A 16,920-nucleotide genomic window follows, 5' to 3' on the forward strand; every position below is an offset into this window, starting at 1 on the left:
GAGCAATCTCTAAGAATGGAGGGCCTGTGCAGCAGTGTGAGGACACACCTCCAGTACAATCCTGGAATATAAATATATGAATCCATATATCACAGTCCTGCTGCTACAAACAACATACACATGGGTCTGATCACACATTTCTGCAGGGACAATACATAGCACTGGCTGCAGTCTCTATGGTCTCACTCGCTGATACCTTTGGTTTCAGAACAGAAAGTAAATGTAAAAAAAGACAGGACAACGCAGCAGACTGAATGTGACTTGTATTGTGTATGAGATGTACACACTGCACTGCTGGATACAGAATGGAGAATATTATCAGAGGTGGAGTCCGGGGTCAGTCATGGGATCAGCAGTGACTGCGCCAAATCTTCTTAGTTCCCAAACTTCACTGGCAATAAGAGAGAGAGATGTGTTATAATCAGGTAAGAAATAGTCATTCCCAGCAGCTTTACTCCACTACAGCTCTCATCTTTTGCTTATTCACTTCCATTATCCACTTCTACTTCCATCTTCTATATATCCACTCCCATCATCCACTATTACTCCCACCTGCTGTATATCCACTCCCATCACCCACTGTTACTCCCACCTGCTGTATAGCCACTCCCATCACCCACTGTTACTCCCACCTGCTGTATAGCCACTCCCATCACCCACTGTTACTCCCACCTGCTGTATAGCCACTCCCATCACCCACTGTTACTCCCACCTGCTGTATATCCACTCCCATCACCCATTGTTACTCCAAACTGCTGTACATCCACTCCCATAATCCATTACTACTCTCACCAGCTGTATAACCACTCCCATTATCCACTACTACTCCCACCAGCTGTATATCCACTCCCATCATCCACTACTACTCCCACCTGCTGTATATCCACTCCCATCACCCATTGTTACTCCAAACTGCTGTACATCCACTCCCATAATCCATTACTACTCTCACCAGCTGTATAACCACTCCCATTATCCACTACTACTCCCACCAGCTGTATATCCACTCCCATCATCCACTACTACTCCCACCTGCTGTATAACCACTCCCATCATCCACTACTACTCCCACCTGCTGTATAACCACTCCCATAATCCAGTACTTCTGTAGCACATGACTATTGTGATATATAGAAGGTGCAATATCATCTCACCCAGCACTGCCTCTTAAAGGGGAGTTCCATCTACAGAACATAAAATATAAATTACCTTCAGGGAAGTAACACAAGGGGGAATTTGGTAAAAACATTCCATAGCAGCAGTCCCTCTGGAAACACTCCTCTATGCTTATGCCGGGGAATCCACAGTCCACCTTCTCTTTAGACATCACATTGCAAAAGCGGGTCACTGTAGGAGGGAATGGATATCATGTCATGTACCAAGTGACCTGCTGGGAGTTGTAGTACAATGTGAGGCTGCTCAGACTGCAATCATTTAATCATTGCTTATCTTCTAATAAACCTCTCCAAGAAAATGTCTCATCATCCTGATAAACCAGGGACAATAGTCACAGATCCAGGCACTGGGACTGTAGGAATATTATTATATCGGCTATCCATGACCTTCTTCCATCTAAAATCAACTTTTACAATTATGCTAATTAGTCAAGAGGGCGATCTGGGTGTTACCAGAGCATACACGTGCTACAGATTCATAGGCTGTTATACTGCCTTACCCTCCCTACCTGCTTCCTCTGTCTCTGCAGGTCCTGGATTCTGAGATAACCACAACCTACTTTGGCTTTGGATTCTACTGGATTATATATGAAGGGTAAGAGAAAAGCAAGCTCTCTTTACAGCCATAGTCCTGGTGTATCTACTGTAGACTACTATGTGGTCCATGGTGGGACGTGACCTTTTCCCAGACCTAATAACACTGTCATCACACCATCTTACACCCACCACCAGGTGGAGCTCTCTGTATGCACCTTTATGAAATTGCATACAGAGAGCTCCCCCTACTGGTGGCTGCAGGCTCACCTTATATCAGAGATCAGAAGAACTGAGCTCCATGTACAGATATAGGATATAAGTATATATAAAACAAATAAATATACTGTCAAATATGAGCTAGATGTGAGATAGATAGAATGTTTAAAGTTCAAGACAGCACAGTGGTTCTCTGAATTTCTCTGAATTTCGCTGCGCACTGTTTTTCTACTTGGTTCAGAATCCATTGTAGAACTTTGGGCGCCGGCAGATGTTGCTGCAGGTTGTATCACTGATTTGCAGAAAAAATGTGCAAATACAATCCAGGCCCCACTAGGCGAAGGCAGCTGTATTGTAGAGGTTGTACCAAAAATTGTGTAAATCTCAAAAATGTGGACAAAAGAAGCACAATTTTTCTAGAAGAAATGACCCTGGTGATAGAGAACAGGAGCGCTCAAACTAAAAAAGCAAGTGCAAAATGCAGAACTAAAGATACATCTGCCCCATTATACTTCTAGTCTTCACCCCTTAAAGGGAACCTGTCATCAGAAATTGACCTAATTAACCATTACCAGTATGTTGTAAAGCAGGTTAACACCTTCCATGTTTCTTTCATGACCCAGTCTGGAGGCATCATCCAGAAAATCAAGTTCGGATGGTCTGACGAAGATGAAGCTCGTGCGCCGGAGTTGCTGCATCCGTCTCTTCCCCGCCAAGGTCCGCCGGAGTTCACCTTCTTCTTACCAGTGCTTGGAAGTGCGTGTCTTGCGACACAATTCTAAATGTTAAATCATGTGCATAGTCCGAAACCGTCGGGCTGTCCGACGGCCACCCCCTGATTTGTGTCGCATGCAAGCCGGTGCCGATGCGCTAAAGTCCGATCACGTGCGACACAATCTCCTGTTAAATGCGGCGCAAAACGGAAATGCGCTCCGCGGACCCTTAGTAAATGAGCCCCTATGTGTCAGGTCAGGATCTGTTAGAAAGATTGATCACCTCTCTAGGGAGGTTCGGGAATCTGAGTATGATGTAATCGCAGCTGTAGAAACTGTCTGGAAAGGCAACAGTTAAATTGGGGTAATTAATTATCCAATGATATGGCTGTATTGTTAGCTGGAGTGTGATTGGAGAGGAGCTACCACCTGACCAGGGGGAGTATAAAACCCCTGTGCAGGGGAGCACATGGTCTTAGCTGGTTGGTCAGACTGCAGAGTCCGAGTAAGGAGAGAGGCAGTGTTCAGGAGACCTTCAGTACGGGAGTTTTTTGTACGTTATTAGATGTATATGGGAAATGGTGGCGTCCAAGGTGAGTTTAACTTTGATTATTTTTAATAAAAAAAGGTTAATTAATCGGGGGCCGGTGTTATGTGAGTCCCCGCCTCTCACACATAGGGGGCTTGTGTAATGTGAGTCCCCGCCTATCACACATTGGGGGCTGGTGTTATGTGAGTCCCCGCCTCTCACACATAGGGGGCTTGTGTAATGTGAGTCCCCGCCTATCACACATTGGGGGCTGGTGTTATGTGAGTCCCCGCCTCTCACACATAGGGGGCTTGTGTAATGTGAGTCCCCGCCTATCACACATTGGGGGCTGGTGTAATGTGAGTTCCTGCCTCTCACACATCGGGGGCTGGTGTAATGTGAGTCCCCGCCTCTCACACATCGGGGGCTGGTGTAATGTGAGTCCCCGCCTCTCACACATCGGGGGCTGGTGTAATGTGAGTCCCCGCCTCTCACACATCGGGGGCTGGTGTAATGTGAGTCCCCGCCTCTCACACATCGGGGGCTGGTGTAATGTGAGTCCCCGCCTCTCACACATCGGGGGCTGGTGTAATGTGAGTCCCCGCCTCTCACACATCGGGGGCTGGTGTAATGTGAGTCCCCGCCTATCACACATCGGGGGCTGGTGTAATGTGAGTCCCCACCTCTCACACATCGGGGGCTGGTGTAATGTAACTCCCTGCCTCTCACACATCGGGGGCTGGTGTAATGTGAGTCCCCACCTCTCACACATCTGGGGCTGGTGTAATGTGAGTCCCTGTATCTCACACATCTGGGGCTGGTGTAATGTGAGTCCCCACCTCTCACACATCGGGGGCTGGTGTAATGTGAGTCCCCGCCTCTCACACATCGGGGGCTGGTGTAATGTGAGTCCCCACCTCTCACACATCGGGGGCTGGTGTAATGTGAGTCCCCACCTCTCACACATCGGGGGCTGGTGTAATGTGAGTCCCCACCTCTCACACATCGGGGGCTGGTGTAATGTGAGTCCCCGCCTCTCACACATCGGGGGCTGGTGTAATGTGAGTCCCCGCCTCTCACACATCGGGGGCTGGTGTAATGTAAGTTCCGGCCTCTCACACATCGGGGGCTGGCGTAATGTGTATCTCCGCCTCTCACACATCGGGGGCTGGTGTAATGTGAGTCCCCACCTCTCACACATCGGGGGCTGGTGTAATGTGAGTCCCCACCTCTCACACGTCGGGGGCTGGTGTAATGTGAGTCCCCACCTCTCACACATCGGGGGCCGGTGTAATGTGAGTCCCCTCCTCTCACACATCGGGGGTGGGTGTAATGTGAGTCCCCGCCTCTCACACATTGGGGGCTGGTGTAATGTGAGTCCCCACCTCTCACACACGGGGGCTGGTGTAATGTGAGTCCCCTCCTCTCACACATCGGGGGCCGGTGTAATGTGAGTCCCCGCCTCTCACACGTCGGGGGCTGGTGTAATGTGAGTCCCCTCCTCTCACACATCGGGGGTGGGTGTAATGTGAGTCCCCGCCTCTCACACATCGGGGGCTGGTGTAATGTGAGTCCCCACCTCTCACACATCGGGGGCTGGTGTAATGTGAGTCCCCTCCTCTCACACTCTTATGTTTTTTTTCAAATTTTGGATTAGACGTGTATGAATTGAAATTTACCTGAGTACAGTGCCTGTCGCCTGTCATCTATCACCAAAATTAAAGGATCAATGTAATTTTTACCTGGCTTATCCAAATCTGCAATTAAAAAAATGGTGGTTGCCATTTAAGATGTTACAGTTGTTCCATCTCCCCCACCCCCTCCACAAAATTGGGGATAGGGGCTGAGTTTGGATAGATTTTTGAAAAACATTATATACTTGCTGTAGCTCCCGGCCCGGGATAGTAAATAACTGCTCTTAGCTATAACAAAAAATTATTATATATTTATCTATGTCTCTTGGTCACTCACTCTCCCTGTCTGTCTCGCACTCACACTCCCTGTCTGTCTCTCTGTCACTCACTCTCCCAACCTGTCTCTCACTCACACTCACTGGCTGTGTCGCTGACACTCACTCTCCCCAACTGTCTCTCACTCACACTCACTGGCTGTCTCTCTGTCACTCACTCTCCCTGCCTGTCTCTCACTCACACTCACTGGCTGTGTCACTGACACTCACTCTCCCCAACTGTCTCTCACTCACACTCACTGGCTGTCTCTCTGTCACTCACTATTTCTGCCTGTCTCTGTCACCCACTCTCCCTGCCTGTCTCTATCTCACTCACTCACTCTCCCTGTCTGTCTCTCTGTCACTCACTATTTCTGCCTGTCTCTGTCACCCACTCTCCCCGCCTGTCTCTATCTCACTCACTCTCCCTGTCTGTCTCTCTGTCACTCACTCTCCCTGTCTGTCTCTCTGTCACTTACTCTCCCTGTCTGTCTCTCTGTCACTCACTCTCCCCGCCTGTCTCTCTGTCACTTACTCTCCCTGTCTGTCTCTCTGTCACTCACTCTCCCTGTCTCTGTACCTGACTGTCTCTATCCCTATACATCTTAGGCTATATTCACACTGCCGTTGCCCGCCCGTACTGTACCGTAGCGGGCAACGGCATTGTACGGGGAGAGGAGGAGGAGGTGAGCGCAGCTCACCCCCGCCCCTCTCCATAGCAACCTATGGCGCACGGCCCCGTATTACGGGAAAAGATAGGACAGGTCCTATCTTTTTCCCGGGTACGGAACGGTACGGTGCCGCACGTGTGCTGCACCGTACCGCTCCCGTAGGGTGCCGTGCGCCCATAGGAGTGTATGGGGGACGTATATCGGCCGTATATACGTCGGCCGTGTATACGTCCCCCATACGTTCGTGTGAATGTAGCCTTACCTCGCACATAAGCTGTATTATACTCATTGCCTATAGTAACCAATCAGAGCTCAGAGCGTGACCTGTGGCAAAATAGAAGCTAAACTGTGATTGGTTGCTTATTGGTGGTTATCATATTACCTCACATTTTACCTCACACGTAAGATTGCGTTCACATATTACATTTCGTTAGCGTTAACGCCAGGGCCGATTCTGGCCTTTTTGCTGCCTGAGGCGAAAATTTAAATGCGTCCTGCATCGCTAAAAACACCACAGTCACTTACAGTATAATGTCACATAGAAAAGACGCTAGATAAAATGGCCGCCAGCACCCAGTGTCTTCAACTTAAATAATAAAAGAACAGCAGGTGCTCGTAACTGATCGCATGCGCTAGAATGGAAACGCATGTGGTTGGGTCAAGTAACGCCCACTGAGATTTACCGTAACGCCACGTGTGAATGCAGCCTTATATTTCTTATATATACTATATCCCTCATAGGCACCTGCAGCACCTCTTATACATGCCCACTGCTGTCACCTTTGATAGCTATGAGGTATCCCAGTACATGTTATTGATCAACGTGCTATAGGTAATGTCAGATGTACAGAAAACTGGAAGAAGTTATATTCAGACAGATTACAGCCATCCAGGAGAAATGATCAGCACAGTGTGTACTGGGCTCTGTGTCTATGTAAGGGTCTTCAGTGACAGCTGCTAACCTCTGCTCCGTGGTGTCACAGGTCTCTGGTGCTCACCTCCCCCTCCCTGCAGCCTCGTCCTTCATGACATGGAGTCGGCTGGCAGAGGCAGACTGCAGTGAGTACCAGACCCCGCTCTGTGCACCCTGCCCCCACAGATAGGAGTCAGAGAGCAGGAGCTAGGACCCTGCACATCACTACAACACTAGTGAGGCTCATAGAGCGCCAGTCACTCTGGACATGTCTATCCTGCAGCAGCAGGACTGCTCTGTAATTGGGGCACAGTGCTCCTCCTGGGTTGGGAAAAGTCTAGGTGTGAGACTTTTTTCATAGAGTATGCAGAGGCATTATTACAATCTCTGCTCTAGCATTCTAACGGTTAACAAAGCAGCAGGGGCTGTGTCTGCCCCACTGAAGGTGCCTGCTTTGTTAACCCTTAGAACACCAGGGCACAGCTCACTTGTTGGTGTACTTGCCCTGATGCTTGTATATTGGGGTGCAGATAGATGGACTTGGCTGAAGTACCTTATCACACTTATGACTCGCTCCTCTCTGCTCCTATCTGCAGAGCTCGTCTGCAGTCCTCTCTGTGCGGCTGCACTCTACTCCTCTGCTCCGTTCTACTTCACTCTGCTCTGCTCCTCTGCTTCGTTACTCCTCTCTCCACTCTTCTCCTCTCTGCAGCGCTCCTCTTCTCCTCTCTGCTCTGTTCCTCCTTTCCCCACTCTGCTCCACTCTGCAGCGCTCCTCTTCTCCTCTCGGCTCTGTTCCTCCTTTCTCCACTCTGCTCCTCTCTGCAGCGCTCCTCTTCTCCTCTCTGCTCTGTTCCTCCTCTCTCCACTCTGCTCCTCTCTGCAGCGCTCCTCTTCTCCTCTCTGCTCTGTTCCTCCTCTCTCCACTCTGCTTCTCTCTGCAGCGCTCCTCTTCTCCTCTCTGCTCTGTTCCTCCTCTCTCCACTCTGCTCCTCTCTGCAGCGCTCCTCTTCTCCTCTCTGCTCTGTTCCTCCTCTCTCCACTCTGCTCCTCTCTGCAGCGCTCCTCTTCTCCTCTCGGCTCTGTTCCTCCTTTCTCCACTCTGCTCCTCTCTGCAGCGCTCCTCTTCTCCTCTCGGCTCTGTTCCTCCTTTCTCCACTCTGCTACTCTCTGCAGCGCTCCTCTTCTCCTCTCGGCTCTGTTCCTCCTTTCTCCACTCTGCTCCTCTCTGCAGCACTCCTCCTCTTTGCTATGTTCCTCCTTTCTCCACTCTGCTCCTCTCTGCAGCGCTCCTCTTCTCCTCTCTGCTCTGTTCCTCCTTTCTCCACTCTGCTCCTCTCTGCAGCACTCCTCCTCTCTGCTCTGTTCCTCCTCTCTCCACTCTGCTCCTCTCTGCAGCACTCCTCCTCTCTGCTCTGTTCCTCCTTTCTCCACTCTGCTCCTCTCTGCAGCACTCCTCCTCTCTGCTCTGTTCCTCCTCTCTCCACTCTGCTCCTCTCTGCAGCGCTCCTCTTCTCCTCTCTGCTCTGTTCCTCCTCTCTCCACTCTGCTCCTCTCTGCAGCGCTCCTCTTCTCCTCTCGGCTCTGTTCCTCCTTTCTCCACTCTGCTCCTCTCTGCAGCGCTCCTCTTCTCCTCTCGGCTCTGTTCCTCCTTTCTCCACTCTGCTACTCTCTGCAGCGCTCCTCTTCTCCTCTCTGCTCTGTTCCTCCTTTCTCCACTCTGCTCCTCTCTGCTCTGTTCCTCCTCTCTCCACTCTGCTCCTCTCTGCAGCACTCCTCCTCTCTGCTCTGTTCCTCCTTTCTCCACTCTGCTCCTCTCTGCAGCACTCCTCCTCTCTGCTCTGTTCCTCCTTTCTCCACTCTGCTCCTCTCTGCAGCACTCCTCCTCTCTGCTCTGTTCCTCCTTTCTCCACTCTGCTCCTCTCTGCAGCACTCCTCCTCTCTGCTCTGTTCCTCCTTTCTCCACTCTGCTACTCTCTGCTGCGTTCTTCCTCATTTCTCACTGCTCCGGACCTCTTCCGCCTTAGCTCCACCGCTCATTTCTTTACAGCTCCTCTCCGATCCTCTCCAGTACCCACTGCACAGCTCCTCTCCGCTCCCATTTCACACCACTTCCGCAGCTGACAGGAAGTATGGATGGGCGCGGGTGATCCCACGTAGGCGCACGCTAACAGTGAGTGCAATGTCACCATTGGGCTGCTGGCAGCACCGCTGGGGACTCACCTGTTTGCTGCCGCCGCGCCCCCTACAGCTCAGACATCTGCCGTCTGAGGCGAGATTTTCATCTCGCCTCATGGCAGATGCGGCCCTGGTTAACGCATATGCATCACAACAGCTGAGAAGAGGAGATTTGCATAATTATATTGCTGTCAACATTGCGTTTGCAAAACGTGTGTGTTAATAGAATGTTAAGGAATGCATTAATATATTAATTTTTAACACTTTTTCAATGGAATCGTTAATGCTTGCATTTTGTAAATGCAATGTTGACAACAATGTAAGACAAATCTCCTCTTCTCAGCTGTTGTGATGCGTTTGTAAATGTATGCATTAACGCAAACAGAACGCAACGTGTGAACGCAGCCTGAGCTGTATTATACTCACTGCCTATAGTAACATATCAAAGCTAAGAGCTCATATTAAAGACCTGTGGCAAAATAGAAGCTGAGCTGTGATTCGTCGCTTATTGCCACAGCAGACAATGGCTCCTGTATATGCTGGTTATCATATAACCTCACATATTACTTCACATCTTACCTCACACATAGGCGTCTTCTACTTATTGCCTCTAGTAGCCAATCACAGCTCAGAGCTCATATTAATGACCTGTGGCAGAACAGCAACCAATCACAGCTCAGCTTCCAACTGCCACAGCAGCAGCAGACAATAGCTCCTGTATATGGGGGGTAATAAGTGGATTTTGGAAAGCGCAGGGTAAAAAATTTGGCTCAAAACCGAGTCTATGACATTCGCCGAGTCGCCGAGAGCAGCTGTGCAAAATTTGGTGATTGTAAATGCACACTCACATACAATAAATAAACACATACATACACATACACACATACATACACACATATACACACACACATAGATACATACACACATACATACACACATAGATACATACATACACACACACATACACACATAGATACATACACACATAGATACATACATACACACATAGATACATACACACATAGATCCACACACACATACACACATAGATACATACATACACACATAGATACATACACACATAGATCCACACACACATACACACATAGATACATACATACACATATACATACACACATAGATACATACACACATAGATCCACACACACATACACACATAGATACATACATACACATATACATACACACATAGATCCACACATACATACACACATAGATACATACACACATAGATACACACATACATATATACATAGATACACACATAGATACATACATCTATACATACATAGAGACATACACTCAGCTTTATTTATTAGATATTAGTTTAGTTTTTCAATCCGACGTGTATTTTGCTAGATATTCGCACAACCATTTTTATCACCCTGTATAATATTTAAACTACTTTTAGAGGTGCACATGACCACGAGCGACAAGGATGAGATCAATAGAAAATCTTGGAATAATTGTGTCCCTAGAACAACATATCGCTCCATCATGGCTACATTGACTGCGCCGCATTATCACTATATACAAGGTCCGTGTCGGATTTGGGCTTTGGGCGGTTGACACGACTAGGGCCCCCCAGCATCCAAACCAACCTTGAGCCCTGAGGACTAATCTCCTCCGCCCAACGACACCACCGAAGGCCATACTGGACCCACTTTAATGAAATGTCTGCAGCAGAGCCCCCCTTTACAGAAATGTCTATAGCAGAGCCCCCCTGTACAGAAATGTCTACAGCAGAGCCCCCCTGTACAGAAATGTCTATAGCAGAGCCCCCTTTACCGAAATTTCTACAGCAGGGCCCCCCTTTACAGAAATGTCCACTGCAGAGCCCCCCTGTACAGATATTTCTACAGCAGAACCCCCCTGTACAGAAATGTCTACAGCAGAGCCCCCCTACAGAAATGTCTACAGCAGAGCCCCCTGTACAGAAATGTCTACAGCAGAGCCCCCCTGTACAGAAATGTCTACAGCAGAGCCCCCCTGTACAGAAATGTCTACAGCAGAGCCCCCCTGTACAGAAATGTCTACAGCAGAGCCCCCCTGTACAGAAATGTCTACAGCAGAGCCCCCCTGTACAGAAATGTCTACAGCAGAGCCCCCCTGTACAGAAATGTCTATAGCAGAGCCCCCCTGTACAGAAACGTCTACAGCAGAGCCCCCTTTACAGAAATGTCTACAGCAGAGCCCCCTTTACAGAAATGTCTACAGCAGAGCCCCCCTTTACAGAAATGTCTACAGCAGAGCCCCCCTTTACAGGAACGTCTATAGCAGAGGCCCCCTTTACAGAAATGTCTACAGCAGAGCCCCATTTACAGAAACGTCTACAGCAGAGCCCCCTTAACAGAAATGTCTACAGCAGAGCCCCATTTACAGAAACGTCTACAGCAGAGCCCCCTTTACAGAAATGTCTACAGCAGAGCCCCCTTTACAGAAATGTCTACAGCAGAGCCCCCCTTTACAGAAATGTCTACAGCAGAGCCCCCTTTACAGAAATGTCTACAGCAGAGCCCCCTTTACAGAAATGTCTACATCTAAGCCCCATTTACAGAAATGTCTATAGCAGAGCCCCCCTGTACAGAAATGTCTATAGCAGAGCCCCCTTGTACAGAAATGTCTACAGCAGAGCCGCCCTGTACAGAAATGTCTACAGCAGAGCCCCCCTTTACAGAAATGTCTACAGCAGAGCCCCCTTAACAGAAATGTCTACAGCAGAGCCCCCCTTTACAGGAACGTCTATAGCAGAGGCCCCCTTTACAGAAACGTCTACAGCAGAGCCCCCCTGTACAGAAATGTCTACAGCAGAGCCCCCTTTACAGAAATGTCTACAGCAGAGCCCCCTTTACAGAAATGTCTACAGCAGAGCCCCCTTTACAGAAATGTCTACAGCAGAGCCCCTGTAAGGATATTAATACGATTGCTCACCTGTATGTGGAATCGCCAAGGTCTGGAAGCAGGTGGGAGTCCAGTGGCCGACAATACGGCAGAATCTCGTAGCTGAAGCAAGCGTGGACAAGCAGTCCAGGTTCGGTACACAGATAAGCAGAGCAGATTGAAGGATAAGGCAGAAGCGTAGTCAATAGCAGTCCAGGTTTGGTACACAGATAAGCAGAGCAGTTTAAAGGATAAGGCAGAAGCGTAGTCAATAGCAGTCCAGGTTTGGTACACAGATAAACATAGCAGTTGCAGGAGGCTCAGGAGAGTTGCTGGACTATGGCTGGATGCACAATAATCTGGCAAAGAGGGAGTGTCAAGGCTTCACTAAATAGGCAGTTCAAGGCTCTGGTCAATTAGGTAATCAAGGCATGGATCAAGGAACAAAACTGTGGAACTGATTCAGAACTGGAGCTGTCCAGAAGGCCAGTAGCTCAGTGGGAAGAGCTACTGCCTGGGATACAAGAGGTTCTGGGTTCGGATCCTGACAGTACTCCCCTTCTTCCAGGATGACCTCTGGGCATCCTAGGGTCTGGTTTGTCAGGGTGTCTTTGATGAAATTCTCTGGCAAGTCTAGGAGCATGAACATTTTCCACTGGTTCCCAAGAATTTTCCTCAGGGCCATATCCCTTCCACTTGATTAGGTACTGAAGCTTATTTCGATGAATTCTCGAGTCCAAGATCTTTTCAACAACATATTCTTCTTCACCCTGCACAGTTACTGATGGTGGAGGAGGCAAAACGCGACCTGGAAAGGTATTTTCATTATAAACTTTAAAGAGTGAACAATGGAAGACAGGATGGACCTTCATAGATTCAGGTAGTTTTAATCGAAAGGTGACGTCATTAATTTGAGCGGATATTTGAAATGGCCCAATATATTTCTGGCCAAGTTTTGGAGAAGGAACTTGCAGCTTTAAATTTTTTGTAGAGAGCCACACTTTATCCCCCACATGAAAAATAGGGGTAGTTTTTCGATGTTTGTCAGCAGCCTGTTTAAATTGTTTTTGTGCATCATGCAAGTTCTCAACAATCTTTTCTTGAACCTTCTGCAATAGAGTTAGACGTTCGGTTACAGCTGGAAGTGTGGTTGAAATTGGTAAATCTGGAATGAAGACTGGATGAAGCCCTGTATTGGCATAAAAAGGACTTTGTAATGTTGAACTGTGCTCAGAATTGTTGTATGCAAATTCAGCTGTGGGTAGATAATCAGTCCAGTCATCCTGAAGATACGTTATGAAGCAACGAAGGTATTGCTCAAGACTTTGATTGGTTCTTTCCGTTTGTCCATTTGATTGAGGATGAAAGGCAGAGGACAAGTTTACTCCTATGCCTAGAGCAGAGCAAAAACTTTTCCAAAATTTAGAGGTAAATTGCACACCTCGATCAGAAACCACATTGTCAGGGATTCCATGCAGTCTGAATATTTCCCGAATCATAAGATCAGCAGTTTGTTCCGCAGTAGGTATTCCCTTAGCTGGTATGAAATGGGCCATCTTTGTAAGACGGTCGACAACAACAAGGATGGTGGTCATTCCCTTGGAAGGAGGTAGATCAACCACAAAATCCATAGAGATTGATCCCCAGGGACGAGAGGGTACAGGAAGTGGTTGCAGCAACCCTAACGGAGAAGAACGGGGAGTTTTATTTTGAGCACAAATTAAACATGATGAAACATACTTCCTGACATCTTTCCTAAAGGTTGGCCACCAAAAGGAACGAGATAGAAGTTCCCGAGTTTTCTTGATGCCTAAATGTCCAGCCAGCTTAGAATCATGAACTAATCTTAAAACAGCAAGTCGTGCACTCTCTGGTATGTATAACTGGTGGTCTTTTCTCCAGAATCCATTTGTGAAGCAGAGGTTAATATTCCTTGGAGGGTGACTAAGCACTGCGTCATTTGCATATCCATCCTTAAGTAAATTCAGGAACTCCTTAGAATGTGTAACCCCAACAAAGTTCTTCTCAGGTAAGATGGTGCTTTCACATTTATCTCCTTGTGTGGGCTCTGCGAACATCCTGGATAAAGCATCAGCTTTACCATTTTTTGATCCAGGTCTGTAAGTAATAATGAAGTTAAATCTAGAAAAGAATAAACTCCATCTAGCTTGTCTTGAGGACAGTCTTTTGGACCCACGGATAAACTCCAGATTTCTATGATCAGTAAATACAGTTACAGGATTAGGAGATCCCTCCAATAGATGTCTCCACTCAGAAAATGCACATTTGATTGCTAGAAGTTCTTTATTTCCAATGTCATAATTTCTTTCTGCTGAAGACATTTGACGAGAAAAATAAGCACAGGGGTGAAGCAACATCTTATCTCCAGATCTCTGAGACAGGATAGCTCCTACTGCTGAATCAGACGCATCAACTTCAACAGTAAATGGTAAGTCTGGATTTGGGTGAATTAATATTGGTGCCGATATAAAGAGAGTCTTTAATTGTGTGAAAGCATCATCGGCCTTTTGAGTCCAAGAAAAGGGGACTGTTTTCTTTGTGAGTTCAGTAATTGGTGCAATGATCTTGGAAAAATTTCTGATGAATTTTCTGTAAAAGTTAGCAAAACCAATGAATCTCTGAACTTCTTTTTCATTCCTTGGAATTGGCCAATCAACAACAGCCTTGACTTTGCCAGGATCCATACTCAGACCTTCTGGTGAGATGATGTACCCCAGAAATTGAATGGTCGTCTGCTCAAATTCACATTTCTCAAGTTTGATATATAAGCAGTGTTCTCGAAGTCGTTGAAGTACAGCGCGGACATGTTTACGATGTTGCTCCAGATTTTCAGAGAATATTAAGATATCATCCAAGTAAGCAATAACAAATTGATCAAGTAGGTCTCTAAAAACATCGTTGATAAAGTGTTGGAAGGTGGCTGGGGCATTACAAAGTCCAAAGGACATTACAAGATATTCGAAGTGTCCATAACGTGTCCTGAAAGCAGTTTTCCATTCATCTCCTGGACGGATTCGAACAAGGTTATATGCCCCTCTTAGATCGAGCTTGGTAAATATTTTAGCTGCACGAAGCCTTTCAAGTAATTCTGGGATTAAAGGCAGAGGATATCGGTTTTTAACTGTGACATTGTTAAGTTCCCTATAATCAATGCAGGGTCTTAAGGTGGAATCTTTCTTCTCCACAAAGAACAATGGTGCCCCAGCTGGAGACGTGGATGGCCGAATAAATCCTTTTTCCAAATTTTCATCCAGGTATTCCTTTAATGCCTTCAGTTCTGGTTCAGAAAGGGAGTAGATACGACCAAAAGGTATTTTAGCACCAGGTAACAGTTCTATTGGGCAGTCGTATGGACGATGTGGAGGTAGCTTATCTGCATTTTTCTTATCACAAACATCTTGAAATTCTTTATATGATGGGGGTAGCAAATCTTTAGTGGAAAGTTCAGATATTGAGGAGTTTTCAGGCAATGAATAATTAGGTTTAGGCAAACAATTTAGTTGACAAAATTCTGAGTGGAACTGTATAGTGTGTGTTTTCCAATCTATGGTTGGATTATGAATAGAAAGCCAAGGGATACCCAAAATCACTGGAAACTTTGGAGAAGCAATTAGTGAAAATTGAATACTTTCATGATGATCAGGTTTGAAGAAAACTTGAAGTTGCACAGTCTCATGAGTAACAGGTCCAGACGACAGTGGTGATCCATCAACCGTTTCCATGTCTACAGGTGCTGACTTTGTTAACAGTGAAATATTATTATCTTGAGCAAAGGTTACGTCCATAAAGTTTCCACCAGCCCCAGAGTCTATCAAAGCAGAACAAGAAATCTCTTGAGTTTCCGTACAGATATGAATTGGCACAATAAAATGAGACTGTGGTATTAATATTTTGTCCTCATTCAGTGCTAAAGGAGAAATAGAATTTATTCCTGAGTCTGATTGATTAGAGATTTCTGACTTGATTTGTTCTTGGATGTCAGTGACAGCAATCGTTCTGTTGAATTTGTTTGGACATTTCAATGCATAATGCCCTGATCCTCCACAATAAAGGCAAAGATTTTCTGAAAATCGTCTCTCCTTTTCCGCCATAGAAAGTGGTTTTCGAATAACATCAATTTGCATTGGTTCAGGTATTGATTCTGTATTTCGCTGGGTAGTTTGACTGAAGGAATAGGCAGGTCTATTCTCCAATGCCCACAATTTTTCCCTTCTTCTGTCAGTAAGTCTCTGATCAATATTGATACACAGCTGAATAAATTTCTCCAAATCTACTGGATTTTCCACTCTGGCAAGTTCATCTTTCACTTGTTCAGCAAGCCCTCGCCGAAACTGACTTTTCTGGGCTGCTGGATTCCATGTAGTATCAGCTACCCAGCGACGAAATTCTGCCGTATACTCAGCAACCGAACGTTTTCCCTGCTTCAAATTATGCAGTTTGGCTTCAGCTGTGAAACATCGATTGGGGTCATCAAAAACTTGACTCATAGCAGTAATAAAGTCATCAAAATTGCTTAAAATATCACTTTCCTTTTCTACATATGGAGAGGCCCATGCAAGAGCTTCATCTGTCAGCAGATTGATAATAAACAGCACTTTTTTCTTCTCAGTAGTAAATGGGGTAGGTTGCATTTCAAAATATATGTTGCACTGATTAAGAAAACCTCGGAAATGATGACGATCACCACCAAACTTTGATGGCAATGGCATACGAGGGTCTCCAGCTGAGTTGCGCACCTCCAACACTTGTCGTTTTAATTCAATAATCTCTCTTTGTTGGCTATGTACCACAGTTTGTAACTGAGAAAATTTTTCTTGATAGGTGGCACCAAAGTCCTGCAGTTCAGAAACCTGTTGCCTCAAAGTATTGACAGCGGACTCCATATTTTGGCCAGATTATTCTGTAAGGATATTAATACGATTGCTCACCTGTATGTGGAATCGCCAAGGTCTGGAAGCAGGTGGGAGTCCAGTGGCCGACAATACGGCAGAATCTCGTAGCTGAAGCAAGCGTGGACAAGCAGTCCAGGTTCGGTACACAGATAAGCAGAGCAGATTGAAGGATAAGGCAGAAGCGTAGTCAATAGCAGTCCAGGTTTGGTACACAGATAAGCAGAGC

The 16,920-nt window shown here is 46.8% G+C and overlaps 1 protein-coding gene across 1 annotated transcript in view; it reads right to left on the minus strand.

Moving 5' to 3' along the window:
- Positions 1 to 246: 246 nt before the first annotated feature.
- The window catches only part of LOC140119612 (putative gastrointestinal growth factor xP4), a 46,538-nt gene continuing 29,864 nt past the window's right edge, over positions 247 to 16,920 (minus strand). The window contains exons 4-5 of the mRNA XM_072138834.1: positions 1,210 to 1,347; positions 247 to 391 (exon numbers count right to left, since the gene is read on the minus strand). Coding sequence (XP_071994935.1) covers positions 375 to 391; positions 1,210 to 1,347 — 155 coding nt within the window. The 3' untranslated portion in view covers positions 247 to 374. The remainder of the gene's footprint in view (positions 392 to 1,209; positions 1,348 to 16,920) is intronic.

Source organism: Engystomops pustulosus, chromosome 2 (assembly GCF_040894005.1).
Source record: "Engystomops pustulosus chromosome 2, aEngPut4.maternal, whole genome shotgun sequence".
NCBI lineage: Eukaryota > Metazoa > Chordata > Amphibia > Anura > Leptodactylidae > Engystomops > Engystomops pustulosus.